Genomic DNA, 19,287 nt, shown 5'->3' on the forward strand with positions numbered 1-19,287 from the left:
CTGAATTGCATTCTGAACGGCTGCTGCAAACTTCACGGACCTTTCTGCATTCAGGTCCTGTTTCTCAAAAACGAACAATCTTCTCAAATAAAGAACATCCCCTTGCCATCTCCTGCATTGTGGGCCTCTTCAGCTCTTCAGTTACTTATTCTTCCCCCTGTCTCTCTTCATCCTTTCTCTGGACACACTGGCATCTTTGAAAGTTCACAGCCTGAAGATTCGTATGTAGGGGATTTCCTGTACTGTCATAAACTCACCATTCTTAGGAAACCTTTCTTCTGACACAAACCAGTCCTGTCCCACATCTGCCTCTCCAGAAAACCATCCCTGATGAACTACAGTCTGAACCCAGCTCCTGGCTGCCTGGGTCCTTCATTTAGCTCTGAGTTCTGCTGGACAGACATCATCAGCTTTCTTGGCAATATATGAACCAAGTTCCTCCAACTAGACTGCAGCTTCCCTGAAAACAGCTTTTGAGAACTTTAATTAAGCCATCATTTATTCATTCATTTAAGAAATATCAGGCACCTGCAGCCTGGTGGGCTACAGTCTATGAGGTCGCTAAGAGTCGGACACAACTGAACAACTTCACTTTCACGCATTGGAGAAGGAAATGGCAACCCACTCCAGTATTCTTGCCTGGAGAATCCCAGGGACAAAGGAGCCTGTTGGGTTGCTGTCTATGGGGTCGCACAGAATTGGACACGACTGATGCAACTTAGCAGCAGCAGCAGCAGTGTGCAAGACTGTGGAAATTTGAAGGAGAATGAGCCAAGCTGAACTCCCAGCTCTCAAGGGAGCCCCTTGGGGTGCTTTCCATGCACCTCCCATCAATCAAGTGCTAAAACAGTGCTCATTTGTCTGCCATGAGCTGTGCTAAGTACTCGGCATGGATGAGCTCACAAGTGCTGGGAGATGGTTGCTACTATTGTCCGCATTTTGCAAAAGAGGCGACTCGGGTTCAGAATAGTGAAGCCACTTGCCTAAGATCACACAGCCAGAAAATGGGCGTTTGTCATGCTGGAAGCTGAGACAGTGTCCCCACACCCGCCCGCCCTGGTCTCTCCAATCAGGAGTCATCGCTAGGGCCCATGCCTTGCTGGGGATGGTGAAATCTGCTCCCAAGGCAGGAATGTGCCCGGGGGTCCTCTGAGCCAGCCTCCAGTGGCAAAGACTGCCTCCCATATGTGACGATCTGAGCAGGCAGATGGGAGCCCAGATGTTGTTTATTTCCTCTGGTCATCGGTGACATGCATCTTCCGCTGCCAGGCGGGGATAGGAGAATGCGCCATCCAGCACTCTGTGTGGGGGTCTCCCCCCCCACATACATGGTTCTGGATCCTTCTCAAGGGCCTGGCCCTCCTCAGGTTGCCCTGCCTTGGGATAGGTGATGGTGGTCTTTTTTTCTTCTTCTCCATCCTCCTCTCCCCCAGTGAGTCCTTCAGGACAGCTGTGTTAAATCCTGTAGTCCACCACAACACACACTGTTCTCATGCAACACACACTTCCCTGGGCACACCCCAAATGTGAAGAAACTCTACCTTAAAAATGTTAACATCAAGTTAAAAGTTCTGCGCTGATTGCCAAAGCAAGTCTGAGATCACAAACACCAATGGAGGCATGGCCGGTGGTGATAGCAACGTTACTGAGACCCTCGTTAACTGTTATGCCTGCTCAGGTCCTCAGGGTTCTCTCAGGTTGGTCAGTGTGAACCCTATTTTACAGGTGGGAAAATTGAAGCACAGGGCAGCTAAGGCACTAGTTCAAGGGGACGTGAACAAGAATAAGGGGCAGAGCTGCTTGAACGCAAGCAGTGTGGCTCTTAACCCTGCTCCACTTTAAAGTTGGAACCTGTTAGCAGTGTAGATTCTCAAGCCCTGCCCAGACTTACTGAATCAGCAACTGAGGGGAAGGCTCAGCAATCAGTGATTTAACCAGGCCTCCAGGTGAATCTGATGCATGCCCAAGTTTGGGAACCCCTACTCTGCATTGCCTTCTAATGTGAATGAATGAAGCAGCTGTAAGATACATGGATGATAATAATGGCGGTTGACCTTTGCCCTCAGTGTCAGGGATAATAACGGAGTGGTGGGGACCTTGGCAAACTGGAGAACATAGGCCCTGTCTGTGGAATTCCAGCCAAGCATTGCCCTGCGGGAATGCAGGCCTGGTGTGTGGGCAAGTATTCATAACTTTTCCAGCTTCTTATGTGAAATCTGATTTTTTAACTGTTAGTGAATTAGTTTTTTGGTGTTTTTTTAAGTGTATAGCTGAAGTTCTTGGCTTGGGTATTGAGGATTTGTCAATTTCAGGCTCACAGTGGGCTGCCAAAAGATGGGCCTGCCTGAGAGACCAGGTAATTTTCAGGATCCTAGATGTCACCCTGTGCCTCTGACCCCCTCAGGGAAAGGTGGGCAGGAGGCATGATAATGCAGAGACGACTCTGAATCCACTCAGATCCCTAAATGAAAAAAATATAGTGATCACTTGCAAATGACTCTGAATCCACTCAGATCCCTAAATGAAAAAAATATAGTGATCACTTGCAAACACCGAACCATTGACTCCCATCAAAACAAGGGGTTTGTGGTCATTCTCAGGACGTGGGTGACCCTGAGATTGGGAACCCTCGTTTCAAAGAACACAGGTCATTCCGTGATCCCAACAGAAAGAATAAACTGCCCTCCACCCGAGACCAAAGCTGCCTCCTCTGTCTCTGCCCTGAGCCCTTCACCATCCCAAGGGTGAACCGCTCTATGCTAAGACTTTTCCATGCATTATACCGTCTGCTTTCATCACATCTGCAAGTTAAGTCCCACCCCCTTTCACAGCTAGAATGACTGAGGCCCAGAGAGTTGAAGTACTTTTCCCGTGATCACTGCCACATTTCGTAACCATTGAGTCCCTAGCACTGGACCTCACAGAGAGTAGAGGCTCACTAGCTATCTGTTAAATGAATGGTTGGATGGATGGATGGATTACTGAACCTTGGTCTAATGCACATGCTCAGAGTTGTTATAAGCCTGCATCCCTTAGTAAACTAACAACCCCGATGTGATAAAAAGCACACTGTCATTCTCTGTAAGATGGACATCCAAGTCTCAACTTATCCCCTGGCTGCTTGAGGAAAGACAAAGTGACTCCAATGTCATTCCAAGCCCCTCTGGATGCTGGAGCAACACAAGATCATCCTTTCGGGGCCATTGGTAATTTGACTGCGGGAGGATGGTCTTGATGAAGGGAAATACTAAGAGAAATCACATGGGGTGTCATCCCCTGTGATGCCCCAAGAAAACTCAGGGAGGTTGCAATCAGAGCTCAAATACTGATACTTCAATGAGAAATGTGCCTCAGAGGGGAGAGAGGGCAGCGATGAAGGCCAGCATCCCGTTGAGGTACAGAAGGAGCCAGGGGTTTTCAAAGCATGTGCCCTAGAACCCCAGGGCCCCTTAGTATGCTGTGTGGTCAGGCTGAGCGGGCAGAGCTTCAGGCCCTCAGCCTTGCTAAAGCCGAGCTGCTCTACCATGACCCGTTGGGCTCCACTTACCTGGTGACCTATAGCATTCTGATTGTAATTTGACGTGAGGAGAGCTACCTCACGTTAACTAGTGACTTTCTTTGGGACTATGGAGTGAGCCAAGACTTCAGGGACTAGAAATTGAACTTAAAAGATGCTCAGAAACTCTGACCATCTGGGCCCCATGAAGTTTCCCCCCACCCCCACCTCTCTGCATCTAATTTATTTCTGTGTGTGTGTGTGTGTGTGTGTGTGTGTGTGTGCTTCTGTGTAGTCAGGAGTCTTTGTCTGCAAGAGACAGAAAACCATACTCAAAATGGTTTTAGAAGAGAAGAAACTTTATGGACCCTCCCAGGAGTAGATCAGATGCACAGGCAATCTCTTGCGTGGCCTCCATTCTTGGGACCCTCTCCCCTCATGCGTTGTCCACCAACTCTGGTCTACATCTTCTCAAATCAAATAGAGTGTAAAACACACACACACACACACACAATCCTAAGACTAGCTTCCGTCGAAACACGTGCCTGTGTCTGGACCAATCACTGCAGTCAAGGGGACCGGATGCTGATTGCTCAAGCCCATGTTAGCTGCATTTGGACAGAGGTGGTACCACATGAACCTCAAAGTCAGAGATGGGCCTTTGCTAGACAAGAGTGTTAGTGCCCACCAAAGCTTCTCACACTTGTACACTGGAACAGGCCACCCTGCCCTCCTGCAAATGTCCTTAGGTCAAGAGGCCATCCTAAACCATGGTCTGTCCACCCACAGTCAAAATTCTCTAGAGAGATGGTCTAATGGTCCCAGCCTAGATGACTTGTCAGGCCTTGGTATACAGCCTGTCCACCACTGGCTAGGGAACAGGGTCAAGCTGTACAAGCATAGCTGCCAGGTCTGGTTCTCAGGGAAAGAAGAGTGTGAGCAAGAAAAGACACACACAAAATGCCAATTATGTCTATTTTGGTCTTGTTTAAATGTACATTCCCGGGCCTAGAGGCTTTACAAGCCTCCCTGGAGATTCTTATGCATAGTCAAGTTGAGGAGCCATCAAGTCTGCATCTTTCTAAAGCAACATTGTACAAACTGTAGTTGTCATCACTTATTATTCATAAAATTAGCACTCAAGTCTCTACATCTGTAACCGTGGGAAAATGGGAGGAACAGCATTGCCCTTTCTAATGAGTTATAGTCAACTACCGCACAACTGCACTCATCTCACACGCTAGTAAAGTCATGCTCAAAATTCTCCAAGCCAGGCTTCAGCAGTACATGAACCATGAGCTTCCAGATGTTCAAGCTGGTTTTAGAAAAGGCAGAGGAACCAGAGATCAAATTGCCAACATCCACTGGATCATGGAAAAAGCAAGAGAGTTCCAGAATAACATCTATTTCTGCTTTATTGACTATGCCAAAGCCTTTGACTGTGGGATCACATGAAACTGTGGAAAATTCTGAAAGAGATGGGAATACCAGACCACCTGATCTGCCTCTTGAGAAACCTATATACAGGTCAGGAAGCAACAGTTAGAACTGGACATGGAACAACAGACTGGTTCCAAATCGGGAAATGAGTACGTCAAGGCTGTATACTGTCACCCTGCTTATTTAACTTATATGCAGAGTACATCATGAGAAATGCTGGACTGGAAGAAGCACAAGCTGGAATCAAGACTGCCAGGAGAAATATCAATAACCTCAGATATGCAGATGACACCACCCTTATGGCAGAAAGTGAAGAGGAACTAAAAAGCCTCTTGATGAAAGTGAAAGTGGAGAGTGAAAAAGTTGGCTTAAAGCTCAACATTCAGAAAACGAAGATTATGGCATCTGGTCCCATCACTTCATGGGAAATAAGATGGGGAAACAGTGTCAGACTATTTTTTTGGGCTCCAAAATCACTGCAGATGGTGATTGCAGCCATGAAATTAAAAGACACTTACTCCCTGGAAGGAAAGTTATGACCAACCTAGATAGCATATTGAAAAGTAGAGACATTACTTTGCCAACAAAGGTCCGTCTAGTCAAGGCTATGATTTTCCCAGTGGTCATGTATGGATGTGAGAGTTGGACTGTGAAGAAAGCTGAGTGCCAAAGAATTGATGCTTTTGAACTGTGGTATTGGAGAAGACTCTTGAGAGTCCCTTGGACTGCAAGGAGATCCAACCAGTCCATTCTAAAGGAGATCAGTCCTGGGCGTTGTTTGGAAGGACTGATGCTGAAGCTGAAACTCCAGTACTTTGGCCACCTCATGTGAAGAGTTGACTCATTGGAAAAGACTGATGCTGGGAGGGATTGGGGGCAGGAGAAGGGGACGACAGAGGATGAGATGGCTGGATGGTATCACCAACTCAATGGACGTGAGTTTGGGTGAACTCCGGGAGTTGGTGATGGACAGGGAGGCCTGGCGTGCTGAGATTCATGGGGTCGCAAAGAGTCGGACACGACTGAGCAACTGAACTGAAGTCCCTCCCAGCATCAGAGTCTTTTCCAATGAGTCAACTCTTCGCATGAGGTGGCCAAAGTACTGGAGTTTCAGCTTCAACATTAGTCCTTCCAAAGAATATTCAGGACTCATCTCCTATGAGTTATAGAGATGTGATGAAAGCCGGAGTGAGGCCATCAGATTCAAAAAGTCAGGGGTGTCATTACAACAGCAAGGCACTAGAGGGCACCCTACCAACTGCTGGGATCAGGGATGCAGCAAGAGGCAGAGCCAACAGCTCTTCAAAGAGCTGGTGATGAATGATGGTAGTTGAGATCCATCACCTGTCCACATACATGCATGCATGCACACACACTGACAACCCTCCCAGGTCAGGGGTGAGTCCTTGTTGGGTTGTTTTTTCTGCAGCATGTTGAAATCTCACTCTACAAATACTGCAGTAGCTCTAATTGGAATTTCTTTGCTATTTGGCTGCCTGACCTTGGGGAAGGCTCCAACTTCTCTGGCGTCTGGGTCCCCAGTGAAGCTGCAGGGGTTGGGATGCGTGATCCCTAAACTCTTCTGAGAGACAACAGTTAGTAAGGGTTTTGCTTTGCACCATCTGCGTTGCTGTTACAGTCACTTTTGTGGGCTGCAACCCTCCCAACCAGGCTGTAAGGTCCCAGAACAGCAGGGCCACGTGTTGCTCACGCCTGCAGCCCCAGGCTCTGCCGGACACAGAGGAGGCCCTGAGCAAGTGCGCCGAGTGGCAGTGTGGTGCTGACTGACGTGTGTCCCTGCACCACTGATTCTGGGGGATGCTGGGTGTGTCATTTCACCTCTTTGAGCCTCTGTTTCTTCACTTGCAAAATGGGCAGTACCACCCACGCCTATGTCAGGCGGTCTCCGACCACAAACTCAGTTTTCAGGAAATACCCTTCTGTTTCTCTGTCATTGAACATAATTTCTAATCTGAGTCCTATTCTGCCAGGTGGCAGAGATCACCTCAAGCCAATAGAGGGTCTCTTTGCCCTTTGTTGGTGGGGTCACATCTCAGGGCCAGTGGGCTTACATAGTGCCAAGGTAACTAGTTTATTAAACAAGCTGAACTTGGTGAGGTATAAACACGCAACAGTTTCATGTTTCCCTAATCTCCACCTCTATGAAGCTGCCTGGCCCTTTCCTGTCCCTTAATGACAGCCGGTTACTTTCTGACTCTCCCCAGCTCCCACCTACCCCCAGTGGTCTACCATACTGCCTCTTGCTCAGGCACCTGCCAGAAACCAGCCTTCTTGGGTGAGGCTTCTTGAGCCTGACTACTCCTGGGGAGACTTGCCGCTGAGAACCCCTCATGCTGGCCATAAAGGATGTGCAATTTCTTCTGCTGCCTCCCTTCCCTCTCCTGGTCTCTTTTCTGTGCTCAAAGCGGGGTTGGAAGGAGCAGAGCCACAAAAGCCAACATCCAACCGGGGTGTGAGGTGCTGGTCACCCCCTTTTGCAGGCAACAGTCTCTGTGAGGGGTACCCTTGCATCTCCTCTCACTTGGTTTGGGGGTTTGGGAAGTGAGGGGAAGCCACAGCAACCCCCTCTTCCCCAAGTTGACAGCTCCTAACTCTCCTGAGTCCTCCTGTCTTGGTGTCAGCATGATCAGAGGTAGTCGGATGGCAAAGACTCCCTGTAAGCCCTGGAGGACCTTTCTTTCTAGGGTATTTCTCACCTTTTTCTCCCCAGCTTTGGTTGCCAATTCTGGAACAAAAAGTTCCTTCCCTTTACTTGCTGTACTTGAGGATGTTGGGAGCCCTTGATAATGGCATCAGTGAGGAATGGGGTATTGTTCACAAAGGCAGCAAGGAGACGAGGGTCTTCTCCCACCCCCTCATGCATGTGCACCACAAACACACTCAAAAATACACACTGTATTAGTGAAGATTAAATATGTCAGTGAGTGACCAAACTTTTAATCTTATTTCTCCAACATCTTTAACACATGATCCAAAACAGATGCTTGTGCTCCAGCCCTCGTGTTCACATTCCACCCAACAGGAAGGATCAGGGGATGACAAAGGGCATGCCCCCTGCCCTTTAAGCTTTCTAGAAGTTGCACACACACTGCTTTACCTTATAACCTACTAGCCAGGTTTCGGTCACATGACCAAAGTCACATGATCTAGTTGCATCGGAAGTGCAGTCATGTGAATGGCCACGTGCTCAATTACTGTTCTATCCCAATGAGACAGTTTGAGCTGCTGACACATGTGGTTTCACTATCTCTCTCTCCCTTTCCCCATCCTCCACCCTGGTCTGGCTGGCAGTGGGCACTGGTCCGGGGGGCAACTGCACAGGCTGTGTTATCTGCTCAGAGGAGAACGGCTGCTCAACCTGCCAGCAGAGGCTCTTCCTGTTTATCCGTCGGGAAGGTATCCGCCAGTACGGCAAGTGTGTGCACGACTGTCCCCCCGGCTACTTCGGCGTCCGCGGCCAGGAAGTCAACAGGTGCAAAAGTATGTGGCCCCCCCCCTTGTCTTATGCTAGCACTGCGCTCCTGCGCACTCCTGGTCCACATCCCACCTCTCAACACAACAACCCCTGGGGAAGCAGTGTATGCCTGAGCCCAGACTCAGATATATGCTAGCTTTCAGGCTGGCTCTGAAGCCCTAAGCAAGTCAGTGCCCTCTCTGAGCTCAACACTAACAACAGGGAACTTCCACCTCTACGCTAGTTTGCTCTGTGGCCTTTGGCATGCTACTGACTCTCCCTGGGCCTAGCTCAATGGGAAAAGGAGTCCTAACTCCTAACTTTGGTTTTCACTGTGAGCTGGGCAAATCATGACCATCTTTGAGCTTTGGTGGAAATGGAGTAGGGAATCCTCACTCCCAGCCCAGCTCACTGTGTGACTTCAGGCAAGGTATTAGCTCTCTCTGAGCCTCAGCTCAAATGATAAAGAGAATCAATATAATCATGTTTCCTACCTTGGACATGACACCTGCCCCCACTGAGCCTCAGTTCAAATGAGAAAGGAGTTCTGAAATGCAGCCCCATTTGTGGACAACATCAAATGAGATGTTAGTCACTCAATTGTGTCTGACTCTTTGTGACCCCATGGATTGTAGCCCGCCAGGTTCCTCTGTCCATAAAATTTTCCAGGCAAGAAAACTAGAGTGGGTTGCCATTCCCTTCTCCAGAGACACACTGAATCCGGACCCCAGTACTACATAGCTTGGGTCACTCAGAGGCCCTCCCCAGTCCTGGGCAGCCCCAGAGGGTCCCCTCCCCAGGCAGCTCCCCTCACCAGGGCTGGCCCTGGCTGTATTACAGAATGCAGACTCAGAGGCCCTCCCCAGTCCTGGGCAGCCCCAGAGGGTCCCCTCCCCAGGCAGCTCCCTTCACCAGGGCTGGTCCTGGCTGTATTACAGAATGCGGAGCCACGTGTGAAAGCTGCTTCAGCCAGGACTTCTGCATCCAGTGCAAGAGGCGGTTTTACCTGTACAAGGGAAAGTGTCTGCCCACCTGCCCGCCAGGCACTGCGGCCCAGCAGAGCACACGGGAGTGCCAGGGTGAGTGGGGGCATCCTCTCCCTGCCCTGTCCCCTCCTTCCCTGGAGCAGGGGCTGGTGAGGGGTGTTAGGAGACCTGGAAGAACCCGTAGCAGAATGTCACGTGATGATGGGAAACCCAACGCCGTGTCAGGGACACATAGGAACCCTTCAATACACTAGACCCATCATAGGCACTATTGTGATGATTACCATTACTACCAACATCTACATCATTATTATTGCCAAGGGCAGCTGCAGAGTACAGAAGAAGAGTATTGATTTTGGAATAAGACCTGGGTTCAAATGCTATCTCTAAAAATCATCCGTTAGTGAACTTGAGCAAGTCAGTTAAGCTCTCTATCCTTCAGCTTCTCCAAATGTTAAGAAAATTAAAATAGAACATAAAATCTACTTCATGGGAGAGGGTTGTTGTAAGGGGTAAATTAATACACTTTAAAGTACTTAATGCAGTAGCTGGCACAGTAAGTGCTCAATATATGTCATTATTATTACCTGTCATATTAGTTGTCACGACTGCTGTTTTCCCCCTACTCCTTTCAGATTCCTGTGTGAGCACCGCTTCTGTGATCTGTCCTTTTATGAGGCTGTTCTCCAGCGTTCTCACCTGAATCACATATCTCTGCCCACACAGTCTCTCTGGGCTCATGTTCATGGTCATTCCAAACACTGATGGCTCCTAACTCGCTCTCCTCAGCTTCATTTTCTCATGGGCAGCAGACTCACATCCTCACCTGCCCTGTGGGTGCCTTCTTCCCTCCCTGCCCATCCCCAGCCTGGTGCTTCCTCTGGGCTTCCTCCATCAGTGATCTGCTCCACCAGCCACAGGCTGGCCATCCTGGAAGCATGGGCATCACTGTGGACTCTTGCCTATCATCCTACATCCAATCCAATCTCGTTCATCCATTCAGGAAATATTTGCTAGAGCATCTTCTATGTTCCAGGCACTTTCTAAGTTGCTGAGGACATATTAGTGAACAAAACAGACAAAGTTTCTGCCCTTGTAGACATGACATTTTACAGGGGAGACGGAAGATGCACAAGAATAAATACAGATGTTAGGTGGTTTAAAGAAAAAAAAAAAAAAACTTTGGGGGAAATGAAGCAGAATAAAGCTCCCAAACTTGCCCCAGCCTTCCTTTCCTTTTTCCCCACCCTACACCCAAACATCCCTTTCTCTCCTCATTCTCTGCCCATTGCTAGGATCTTGGCCACAGCCTCTTGCCCATATGCCTGCCTCCAGTCTCACTGTCTGCAGCCCACACTGTCTCTCTTTCCAGAAGCCAGAGCGATGATCTGAGAATGACAATCCGATCAGGTTCTCTTCTGCTCAAGGCCCCTCAGTGGCTCCCATTGTTCTCCAGGCTGTGGGCAATGTGGTCCCCATCTGCCACCTCTCCAACCTATCAGGTTTTTCCTCCCCCACTTGAGTCTGTGCTCCAGCTTCCCCATGGAGGGCAGAGTCATCTGGGGATTTCGCTTGGGTATTTCTTTCAACTATGGGCTTTTCTGGTGGCTCATATGGTAAAGAATCTGCCTGCAATGCAGGAGACCTGGGTTCAATCCCTGGGTCAAGAAGATGCCCTGGAGCAGGGAATGGCAACCCACTCCAGTATCCTTGCCTGGAGAATCCCATGGACAGAGGAGCCTGGCAGGCTACAGTCATGGGGTCAACAAAGAGGCACGACTGAGCGACTTAACACTTTCACTTTCATTTCTTTCAATTGGAGCACTTGTCCTTCCTGCCCCTCCCTGAATCTGGCTGACCTCCCCATGCCACTTCAAGACTCAGATCAGGAGTCTTCTCCTCTAGGAAGCCCGCCAGGTGGCTCAGGATGGGGCCCCCTGGTCTCCTACTGCTGCCAGGGCTTCCCCAGGTCTGTACAAGCACTCTGCCCTTCCAGCCCCACTGCTGTAGACGGTGAGCTCTGGGAGGCAGACCTGGGGCTGTGCCTTCCCTGCCTCATCTGGGCACCCCGCACAGCAGGGGGCACATGGCAGGTACTCAGTCTGTGCTTCCCAGATGAATGCGTCTGTGAAGGACTGTAGTTCCAGGGTCTGGAGACCTGGTCACTGGGCCCTGCTGGATCGTAAACACTTGCTGTTCTGCTGTGCGAGCGCCTCTTTTCCCTAGTTGTTCAGTCGCTCAGTCGTGTCCGACTCTTTTCTGACCCCATGGACTGCAGCACTCCAGGCTTCCCTGTCCTTCACCATCTCCTGGAGTTTGCTCAAACTGTCCATTGAGTCAGTGATGCCATCCAACCATCTCATCTTCTGTTGCCCCCTTCTTCTCCTGCCCTCCATCTTTCCCAGCATCCAGGTCTTTTCCGATGAGTTGGCTCTTTGCATAAGATGGCCAAAGGACTGGAGCTTCAGCTTACCCCTTACCTGTTCTGGGCCTCCGTGTCCTAATCTGCAAAGTGGAGGTATTAAGAGCTGCCCTATTCTCTGCCTACCTTTCCAGGACTCTTAAAAGAATCAAATGTGAAAGAATACTATATATTATATATTTAAAAAAAATTACTCCCTACCTTTTCTCTCCATGACCTCATTTTGCTGTTGTCCATGACAATAGCACAGCATAACTCCCACCTCCTAAAGCTTATCAGAAGCACACGATCAGGTTCAGAAACCAGGTCTTGGCCCTGAGGGCCTCCCAGCCAACCTTGCAGCCTGTCTCCTGTCCCTCCCATCCTGAACCTCCCCTCTGTCCCTCACTATAGCATCCTCGTGCCCCACACAGGATGGCCAGGCCTCCAGGGCTGTGCACACCTATCTGGGATGTACTTCTTTCCGCTGCCACCTGATAAGTCTGCTCTTCTTCTGGCTCCTATGTCACCTCCTCAGGGAAGCCTTCCCCTTTAAAGCCACACAGTCGGTCACTCAGGCTTCCTGTCCGCCATGGCCTGTGTTTGCATTAGTAGCGCTCTTATCCCAGGATCTCATAAGTAGCTGTTTAAACGTTCCCCTTTGGCTCCTTAATGGTAGCCTGGGACTCTAACACATGGAGATGGTGTCTTCAGGGAGCTGAACCCCTCAGACCCTGCACTTGATCTGAGGAACACTCACTGCCAACTGACCCCATCCATCTGTCTGTCTCCCTCTCCCACCCCCAGAGGAGTGTGAGCTGAGCCCCTGGGGCAGCTGGAGCCCTTGTACACACAACGGGAAGACCTGCGGCTCGGCCTGGGGCCTGGAGACCCGCGTGAGGGAGGCCGGCCGGGCCGGGCGAGAGGAAGCGGCCACCTGCCAGGTGCTGTCTGAGTCAAGGAAATGCCCCATCCGGAGGCCCTGCCCAGGAGGTGAGCACCAGGGTTGGCACGGTGGGCAACAGGCAGGGTATAGTGACTGAAGGACCCAGCCCCCACAAAGCGTCCCTGTAGGGCTGCCTGAGGGCTTTGCTAATGGCTCAGATGGTAAAGAATCTGCCTGCAATGCAGGAGACCTAGTTTCAATCCCTGGGTTGGAAAGACCACCTGAAGGAGAGCATGGCAGCCATTCCAGTATTCTTGCTTGGAGAATCCCCATGGACAGAGGAGCCTGGTGAGCTACAGTCCATGGGGTCACAAAGAGTCAGAGGCAACTGAGTGACTCAGCACAGCACAGCACAAGGCTGCCCGAAGGCCCCACTAGTCACAGCTTCCTGTGTGTTGAGCATTGCCCTCCCCAGTGTCCACCTGCAAGGGTTAGCCTCAGATCCCTTACAAAGATCAAGCTTGTCCTTTCCAGCAGGGGTTTGAGACCCCTTCAGACTGATACCTCCTATAATAAAGGACTTGGGACAACCGCTTGACACTCTGAAACAAAGTCATGGATAATGTGACCTATTTGCACTTGTCATTAAAAAAGAAAAATCAGTATAGTACCTAGCTGGGCTTCCCAGGTGGCACTAATGGTAAAGAACGTGCCTGCCAGTGCAGGAGATGTAAGAGATGAGAGTTTGATCCCTGGGTTGGGAAGATCCCATGGAGGAGGGCATGGCAACCCACTTCAGTATTCTTGCCTGAAGAATCCCACAGACAGAGGAGCCTGGTGGGCTATGATCCATAGGGTCACAAAGAGTCGGACACGGCTGAAGGGACTTAGCATGCACCCACGCCTGGTGCCTAACTATAAGGAGAAACAAGTTTCATTATGGCTGTGCTTGGGTCCAACACACCAGAGAGTACTGACTGAAGTAACATCACAGTGAAGGCGGTAGCCGTCCACAGTCAGGGCCTCAGGCACCACCGTGTTGCTATCAGAGACTCAGTTTCCCAAATGGCGACCAGTTCTCTGAAAAGTCCAACAGAGCTGTCTCACCTCCTGATTGACAGCACACTGGTGGCCCTAGACTAGTCAGCAAGGGGACAAGTGTCCCACAGCACTTGGCATTCATTCACACACGAGACAAGAGTTCGGCTCTGAGCGAGCTGATTCCTCGCTATGTGAAGCTAGGGCAGCCGTTAGGGAACTGGATGGGATGTGCCTTCTTCCGGGGGGACTGTCCCATGCATGGTGGGCAGCTGGGGACAGGGGATGAGTTTGAGATGGGACCACAGAAAGGAAGAGACCCCAGACCTGGGGAAGCAACCAGCAGCTCCTGTAGAAGAGTGTGGGGCTAGTGATGCAAGAAGATGGCCTGGATGTGCAGACACTTTTTAATCAGAAATTTAGGGCTGTCCTTGGTCCCACCAGATTCCCTGATAGCTCAGTTGGTAAAGAATCAGCCTGCAGTGCTGGAGACCCCAGTTCGATTCCTGGGTCGGGAAGATCCGCTGGAGAAGGGATAGTATTCTTGGGCTTCCCTGGTGGCTCAGCTGGTAAAGAAACCACCTGCAATGCAGGAGACCTGGGTTCAGTCCCTGGGTTAGAAAGATCCCCTGGAGAAGGGAAAAGCTACCCACTCCTGTATTCTAGCCTGGAGAATTCTATGGACTGCATAGTCCATGGCGTAGCAAAGAGTCGGACACTACTGAGCGACTTTCACTTTTTTGCTCCCACCCATGGCTCCATCTTCTTGCTTGTTGATAATCCCTCACAACAGGAAGAGCATTCCAGGCAGAAGGCACAGCCAGAGCGAAGGTGTGGCAGTGGCATGGACCTGCCAGTGACCAGGATGGTGTGAGCAAGGGCGGGGGTTGGGGGACAGGCCACAGAGATGACATGGTCTTTTGCTCCAGGTGAGCCGGGAGTCACTCAAAAGTAATGCCCAGAACTCCAGCCCAGGCTGTGCCTCTGAGTAAGCGAGGGCCCTCCTGGGCCTCAGTGGCCTTACCTGAGAAATGGGACTTGATTGTGTGTTTGTGTTAGACACTCACGCCAGCTCCGTGGGGGGTGAGGGGCACAGCGGGGTCAGGACTCCCCGGCAGGTCTGGGGTTTGCATCCACTCCCCACGGTGGGAGAGCCAGTGGGTACAGACCCCGGTGACGGCGTCATAGGGGGCATCCGGGCTGCCCTTGCCTCCCGGATATCCTGGAGATGAGATACACAGGGCACCTGGAGCCACAGCTGGCAACAGCGGGAGCATCAACCAAGTGCTGCTGTCACTGTTGTTTGAGGGCAGAGCTGGGCTGGGAGCTAAGTGGGGAGGTTGGTGCTGAGACCCGGGTGAAAGGTGTTGCGTCTCCAGCAAAGAGCCCAGTAAACCTTGCAGTGAGTGCACGTGGGCGGGTCCTGTCCCGCCCCCAACCCCGACGGCCCTCCAAGCCACCCTAGCTCTTGACAAACGGGGCCCCACATGGACCTCGAGCCCTAAATGAGGCAGATGCCCAGCATGGGTGGTGCCCCACAAGTCAGTGCCCTCTTCAGCCCCTAAGGAATTGAGAGTGTCCGGTTTAGGGTACATGATACTGCCGTCCCAACTCTCAAAAGGAGTGGTTGTCAGGTCAGCACCGCTGTGTCATTCCGAGCCTGCTGCGGGGAGTGCGGGTACCCCTCATCTGTCAGGATGGCCTCAGCAGCAACACTCTGTGCTCTTGTTGCAGAGAGAAACCCCAATCGGAAGAAGGGCCAGAGAGAGCGGCGCCCGCGCAAGGACCGGAAGCTGGACGGCAGGGGGGATGGGAGGCCCCGGCCAGCGCCCACCTAGGCACCCAACCTGCAGCCAGGGCCTTGGCCAATTCAAGAGTTCTCTCTCACCCCTTCACTCTCTAGCTGTTCCCCCTCCTCTCCCTTCCCTGTTCTCTTTTTCTCACTCACATCTCCTCTCTCTTTTCTCCTGCATTTCCTACATTTCTGCCACCTCGGTTTTCCCCTCCTTCCTACCCTTCCTTTCTCCTTTTTCTTGCTTTCCTTTTATCTTTTCCTTTCCTCCTGTTTTTCTCCACTGTGTCCCCACCACCACCATGCACATACTAAGACAGAGACCAACTCCTGTGCACCCCGCCCCCCCCAACTCCTCACTCTCTATTCCTCCTTAAAGAAAGCACACCTCTTTTTCTAGGTCTTTCCCTGACCCTCCTCAGCCCCATTGCAGAGAAGGTGTTTCTAAGAGCGGGGCCCAGGCCACAGCCAGGCAGGCTGGTTGAGTCCTGAGAGCCCTATTTCCACTCCAGAGGAGACTCTGGAACCCTGAGCTGTGGGTGCCTCCAGCTCTAGCCCATCCCTAGAGGCATCTCCACAGCCCCCAGCTTCCCTGGGAAGCCCCTGGAAGAGGCTCCACAGGCTTCTGGATACCCCAGCTGGCCACGGAAGAGCCGTGACGGGGCCTCTGGCCGGATAGCCAGCCTTGTGCCGAGTCCACCCTTCTGGAAGCTGCCTGCTGCACGCATCAGTGCTCCCTCAGCACCCTCCCTCTCAAGGTGCCCTGGCCCCTGTTTCCCGAGCCGCTGGTCACCTATGTCCTGCGTCCCAGCTCATCCCAGAAGAGGCCATGCAGGCTGAAAGGAACTTCGAGATTCTCCAGGCCACTCCATTCCCTCCAGCTCCTCCTGCTTGTTGTACCTCTGGTGAGACTGAGGCTGAGAAGGGACTTGTCCAAGGTCACCCAGGGATCCCATGGGCTGTGCCTTCCACTTGCTCACCTGCTCAGCACACCCACAGCTGCAAGGAAGCCTTGGGAGCCTTGGGGAGGTGAGGAAGGAAGTTGTCCGGTCAGGAGTAAGGGAGGATTCCCCTCCTCACCCACCTCACCCCTGACACCCCAGCCTGTGGCACGCCCCCCAACCACCAGCCAAGGCCATACACCAGCAGGAAGAGCAAGACAAGGCACCTCCTCAGTGCCTGTCACTCCACCATCAAGTGCCTCCCGTTTCCTTTGCTCTCCTAACTCCCCAGAAAGTGGTGCTTCCTGCATTGGCATTGCCAGCAGCCAAGAACAAGGAGCGCATGAGACCCCAGGGTCCCAGGGTGGCCTGGAAATGGGGGTGTCAGCAGGCCGGAGGAGAGGCTGAAGGTGATGAAGAAGGACAGCCCCACCCAGAGACAGTGCCCATTCTCAGGCTCCCCTCCACCTGACACAGGCAATCCCCTATCACTGCCTCCAGCAGACTCTGGGGGCCCTGTCCCCCAAGGCCTCACTCTTTGTCTCCCTGAGGTCAGCAAGAGCCCCTCACCTGGCCAGACCACTAGCTTCTTTTCTGCAAAAGTTAGTGCCTCTGAAATGCTCTGTTGTTGTTTCAAGACTCCACTTTTTTTTTTTTTTTTTAATAAAGGGAAAAGAAACTCACAGATGCTTCTTGGGCATCAAGTGGTGTTGCAAAATCATGATCCTGATGAATTTGGAGTAATTGAACCTAAACCATGTAGGGTAGTTTTCTCTGGAATGCCCGGGGACCAGAGGACCAGGGTGTGTAAGGGACTGGGTGGGGAATGGGCCCTCAGCCCCTCCAGGCCTCTCACGAGAAGGGGGCTCAGCCAGAGGCAGACGGGTGCTGTGCTCCCCTACTCCCATACCTCTCAGCCCCGAGATCACAGGAGAGGCCCCAGGAACCCATCTGTGCCTGTATGACATGTCTGGAGGGTCAGGGACACCTAGGAGGAGTGACAGTTCCCCAGAGCTGTCTAAACTCCCTGGGCTGCTGTTGGCAGGGGGGCAGTTAGCACTGGGAGGCACAGGTCCAAGTCTCAGCTTGTCACCGACAATCGGTGAGGTCAAGGCCAAATCATTTCCTCATTCTGGGCCTCAATGCTCCCTTTTGATGGATGAAGAGGAGGCATAACTGGGTTAAATCCATTGCCTAACCTGGGGGAGGGGTCTTCCCAGGTGGCCCAGTGGTAAAGAATCCACCTGCCAAGCCGGAGATGCAGCTTCCATCCCTGGGTGGAGAAGATTCCCTGGGGTAGGATATGGCAACCCACTCCAGTATTCTTGCCTGGAAAATCCTAGGGACAGAGGAGCCTGGTGGGCTACAGTCCATGGGGTCACAAAGAGTCAAGTATGACTGAAGTGACTGAAGAGCAACAACAAAAACCTCGGTGGCCTAACAGCATTTTCTGGTGCTTCCTAAAAATTCCGATTTCGGGGCCCTGTCCCAGACTTAACTAATGTGAACAAACTTAGGAGCAGACAGCGAGAGCAAATTGACTACACCAAGGCCTTTGACTGTGTGGATCACGACAAACGGTGGAAAACTCTTAAAGAGATGGGAATACCAGACCACCTTACCTGCCACCTGAGAAATCTGTGTGCAGGTCAAGAAGCAACAGTCAGAACTGGACATGGAACAACAGACTGGGTTCCAAATTGGGAAAGAAGTACGTCAAGGCTGTATACTGTCACCCTGCTTATTTAACTTATATGCAGAGTACATCATGAGAAATGCCGGGCTGGTTGAAGCACAAGCTGGAATCAAGATTGCCAGGAGAAATATCAATAACCTCAGATATGCAGATGACACCATCCTTGTGGCAGAAAGCAAAGAACTAAAGAGCCTCTTGATGAAAGTGAAAGAGGAGAGTGAAAAAGTTGGCTTAAAACTCAATATTCAGAAAACTAAGATCATGGCATCTGGTCCCATCACTTCATGGCAAATAGATGGGAAACAATGAAAACAGTGAGAGATTTTATTTTCTTGGGCTCCAAAATCACTACAGATGGTGACTGCAGCCATGAAATTAAAAGACACTTGCTCCTTGAAAGAAAAGCTATGACCAACCTAGACAGCATATTAAAAAGCAGAGACATTACTTTGCCAACAAAGATCCGTCTAGTCAAAGCTATGGTTTTTCCAGTAGTTATGTAGGAATGTGAGAGTTGGACTATAAAGAAAGCTGAGTGCCAAAGAATTGATGCTTTTGAACTGTGGTGTTGGAGAAGACTCTTGAGAGTCCCTTAGACTGCAAGGAGATTCAACCAGTCAATCCTAAAGGAAATCAGTCCTGAATATTCATTGGAAGGGCTGATGCTGAAGCTGAAGCTCCAATACTTTAGCCACCTGATGCAAGGAGCTGACTCATTGGAAAAGACCCTGATGCTGGGAAAGATTGAAGGCAGGAGGAGAAGGGGATGACAGAAGATGAGATGGTTGGATGGCATCACCGACTCAATGCACATGAGTTTGAGTTAGCTCCGGGAGTTGGTGATGGACAGGGAAGCCTGACGTGCTGCAGTCCATGGGGTCACAAAGAGTGGGACACGACTGAGCGACTGAACTGAACTGAGGTGAGAGCAGCATTCATTCCAAGACCAGACTGGGGGCGAGGGACGCTGACTCCCAGTCCCGGATTACTAGGTCTAAAGTTGAGTTGACTGCACTTCTGATTCTGATCTCAAGGCGTAATCTGATTCTACAGAGTTGATATTCTACGTGGAGTTTTCTGATAAGCATCAAATTCTAGGATTTTGAATGTTCTGAATTCCAAGACACGAAGACAGA

At 51.1% G+C, this 19,287-nt stretch overlaps 1 protein-coding gene across 1 annotated transcript in view; it reads left to right on the plus strand.

Moving 5' to 3' along the window:
• RSPO4 (R-spondin 4) overlaps positions 1 to 17,048 on the plus strand; it is a 36,141-nt gene extending 19,093 nt beyond the window's left edge. Inside the window, exons 2-4 of the mRNA XM_070382104.1 lie at positions 8,249 to 8,437; positions 9,350 to 9,490; positions 15,457 to 17,048. Coding sequence (XP_070238205.1) covers positions 8,249 to 8,437; positions 9,350 to 9,490; positions 15,457 to 15,560 — 434 coding nt within the window. The 3' untranslated portion in view covers positions 15,561 to 17,048. The remainder of the gene's footprint in view (positions 1 to 8,248; positions 8,438 to 9,349; positions 9,491 to 15,456) is intronic.
• Positions 17,049 to 19,287: the final 2,239 nt, after the last annotated feature.

This window comes from Bos mutus, chromosome 13 (genome assembly GCF_027580195.1).
Source record: "Bos mutus isolate GX-2022 chromosome 13, NWIPB_WYAK_1.1, whole genome shotgun sequence".
Taxonomy (NCBI): domain Eukaryota; kingdom Metazoa; phylum Chordata; class Mammalia; order Artiodactyla; family Bovidae; genus Bos; species Bos mutus.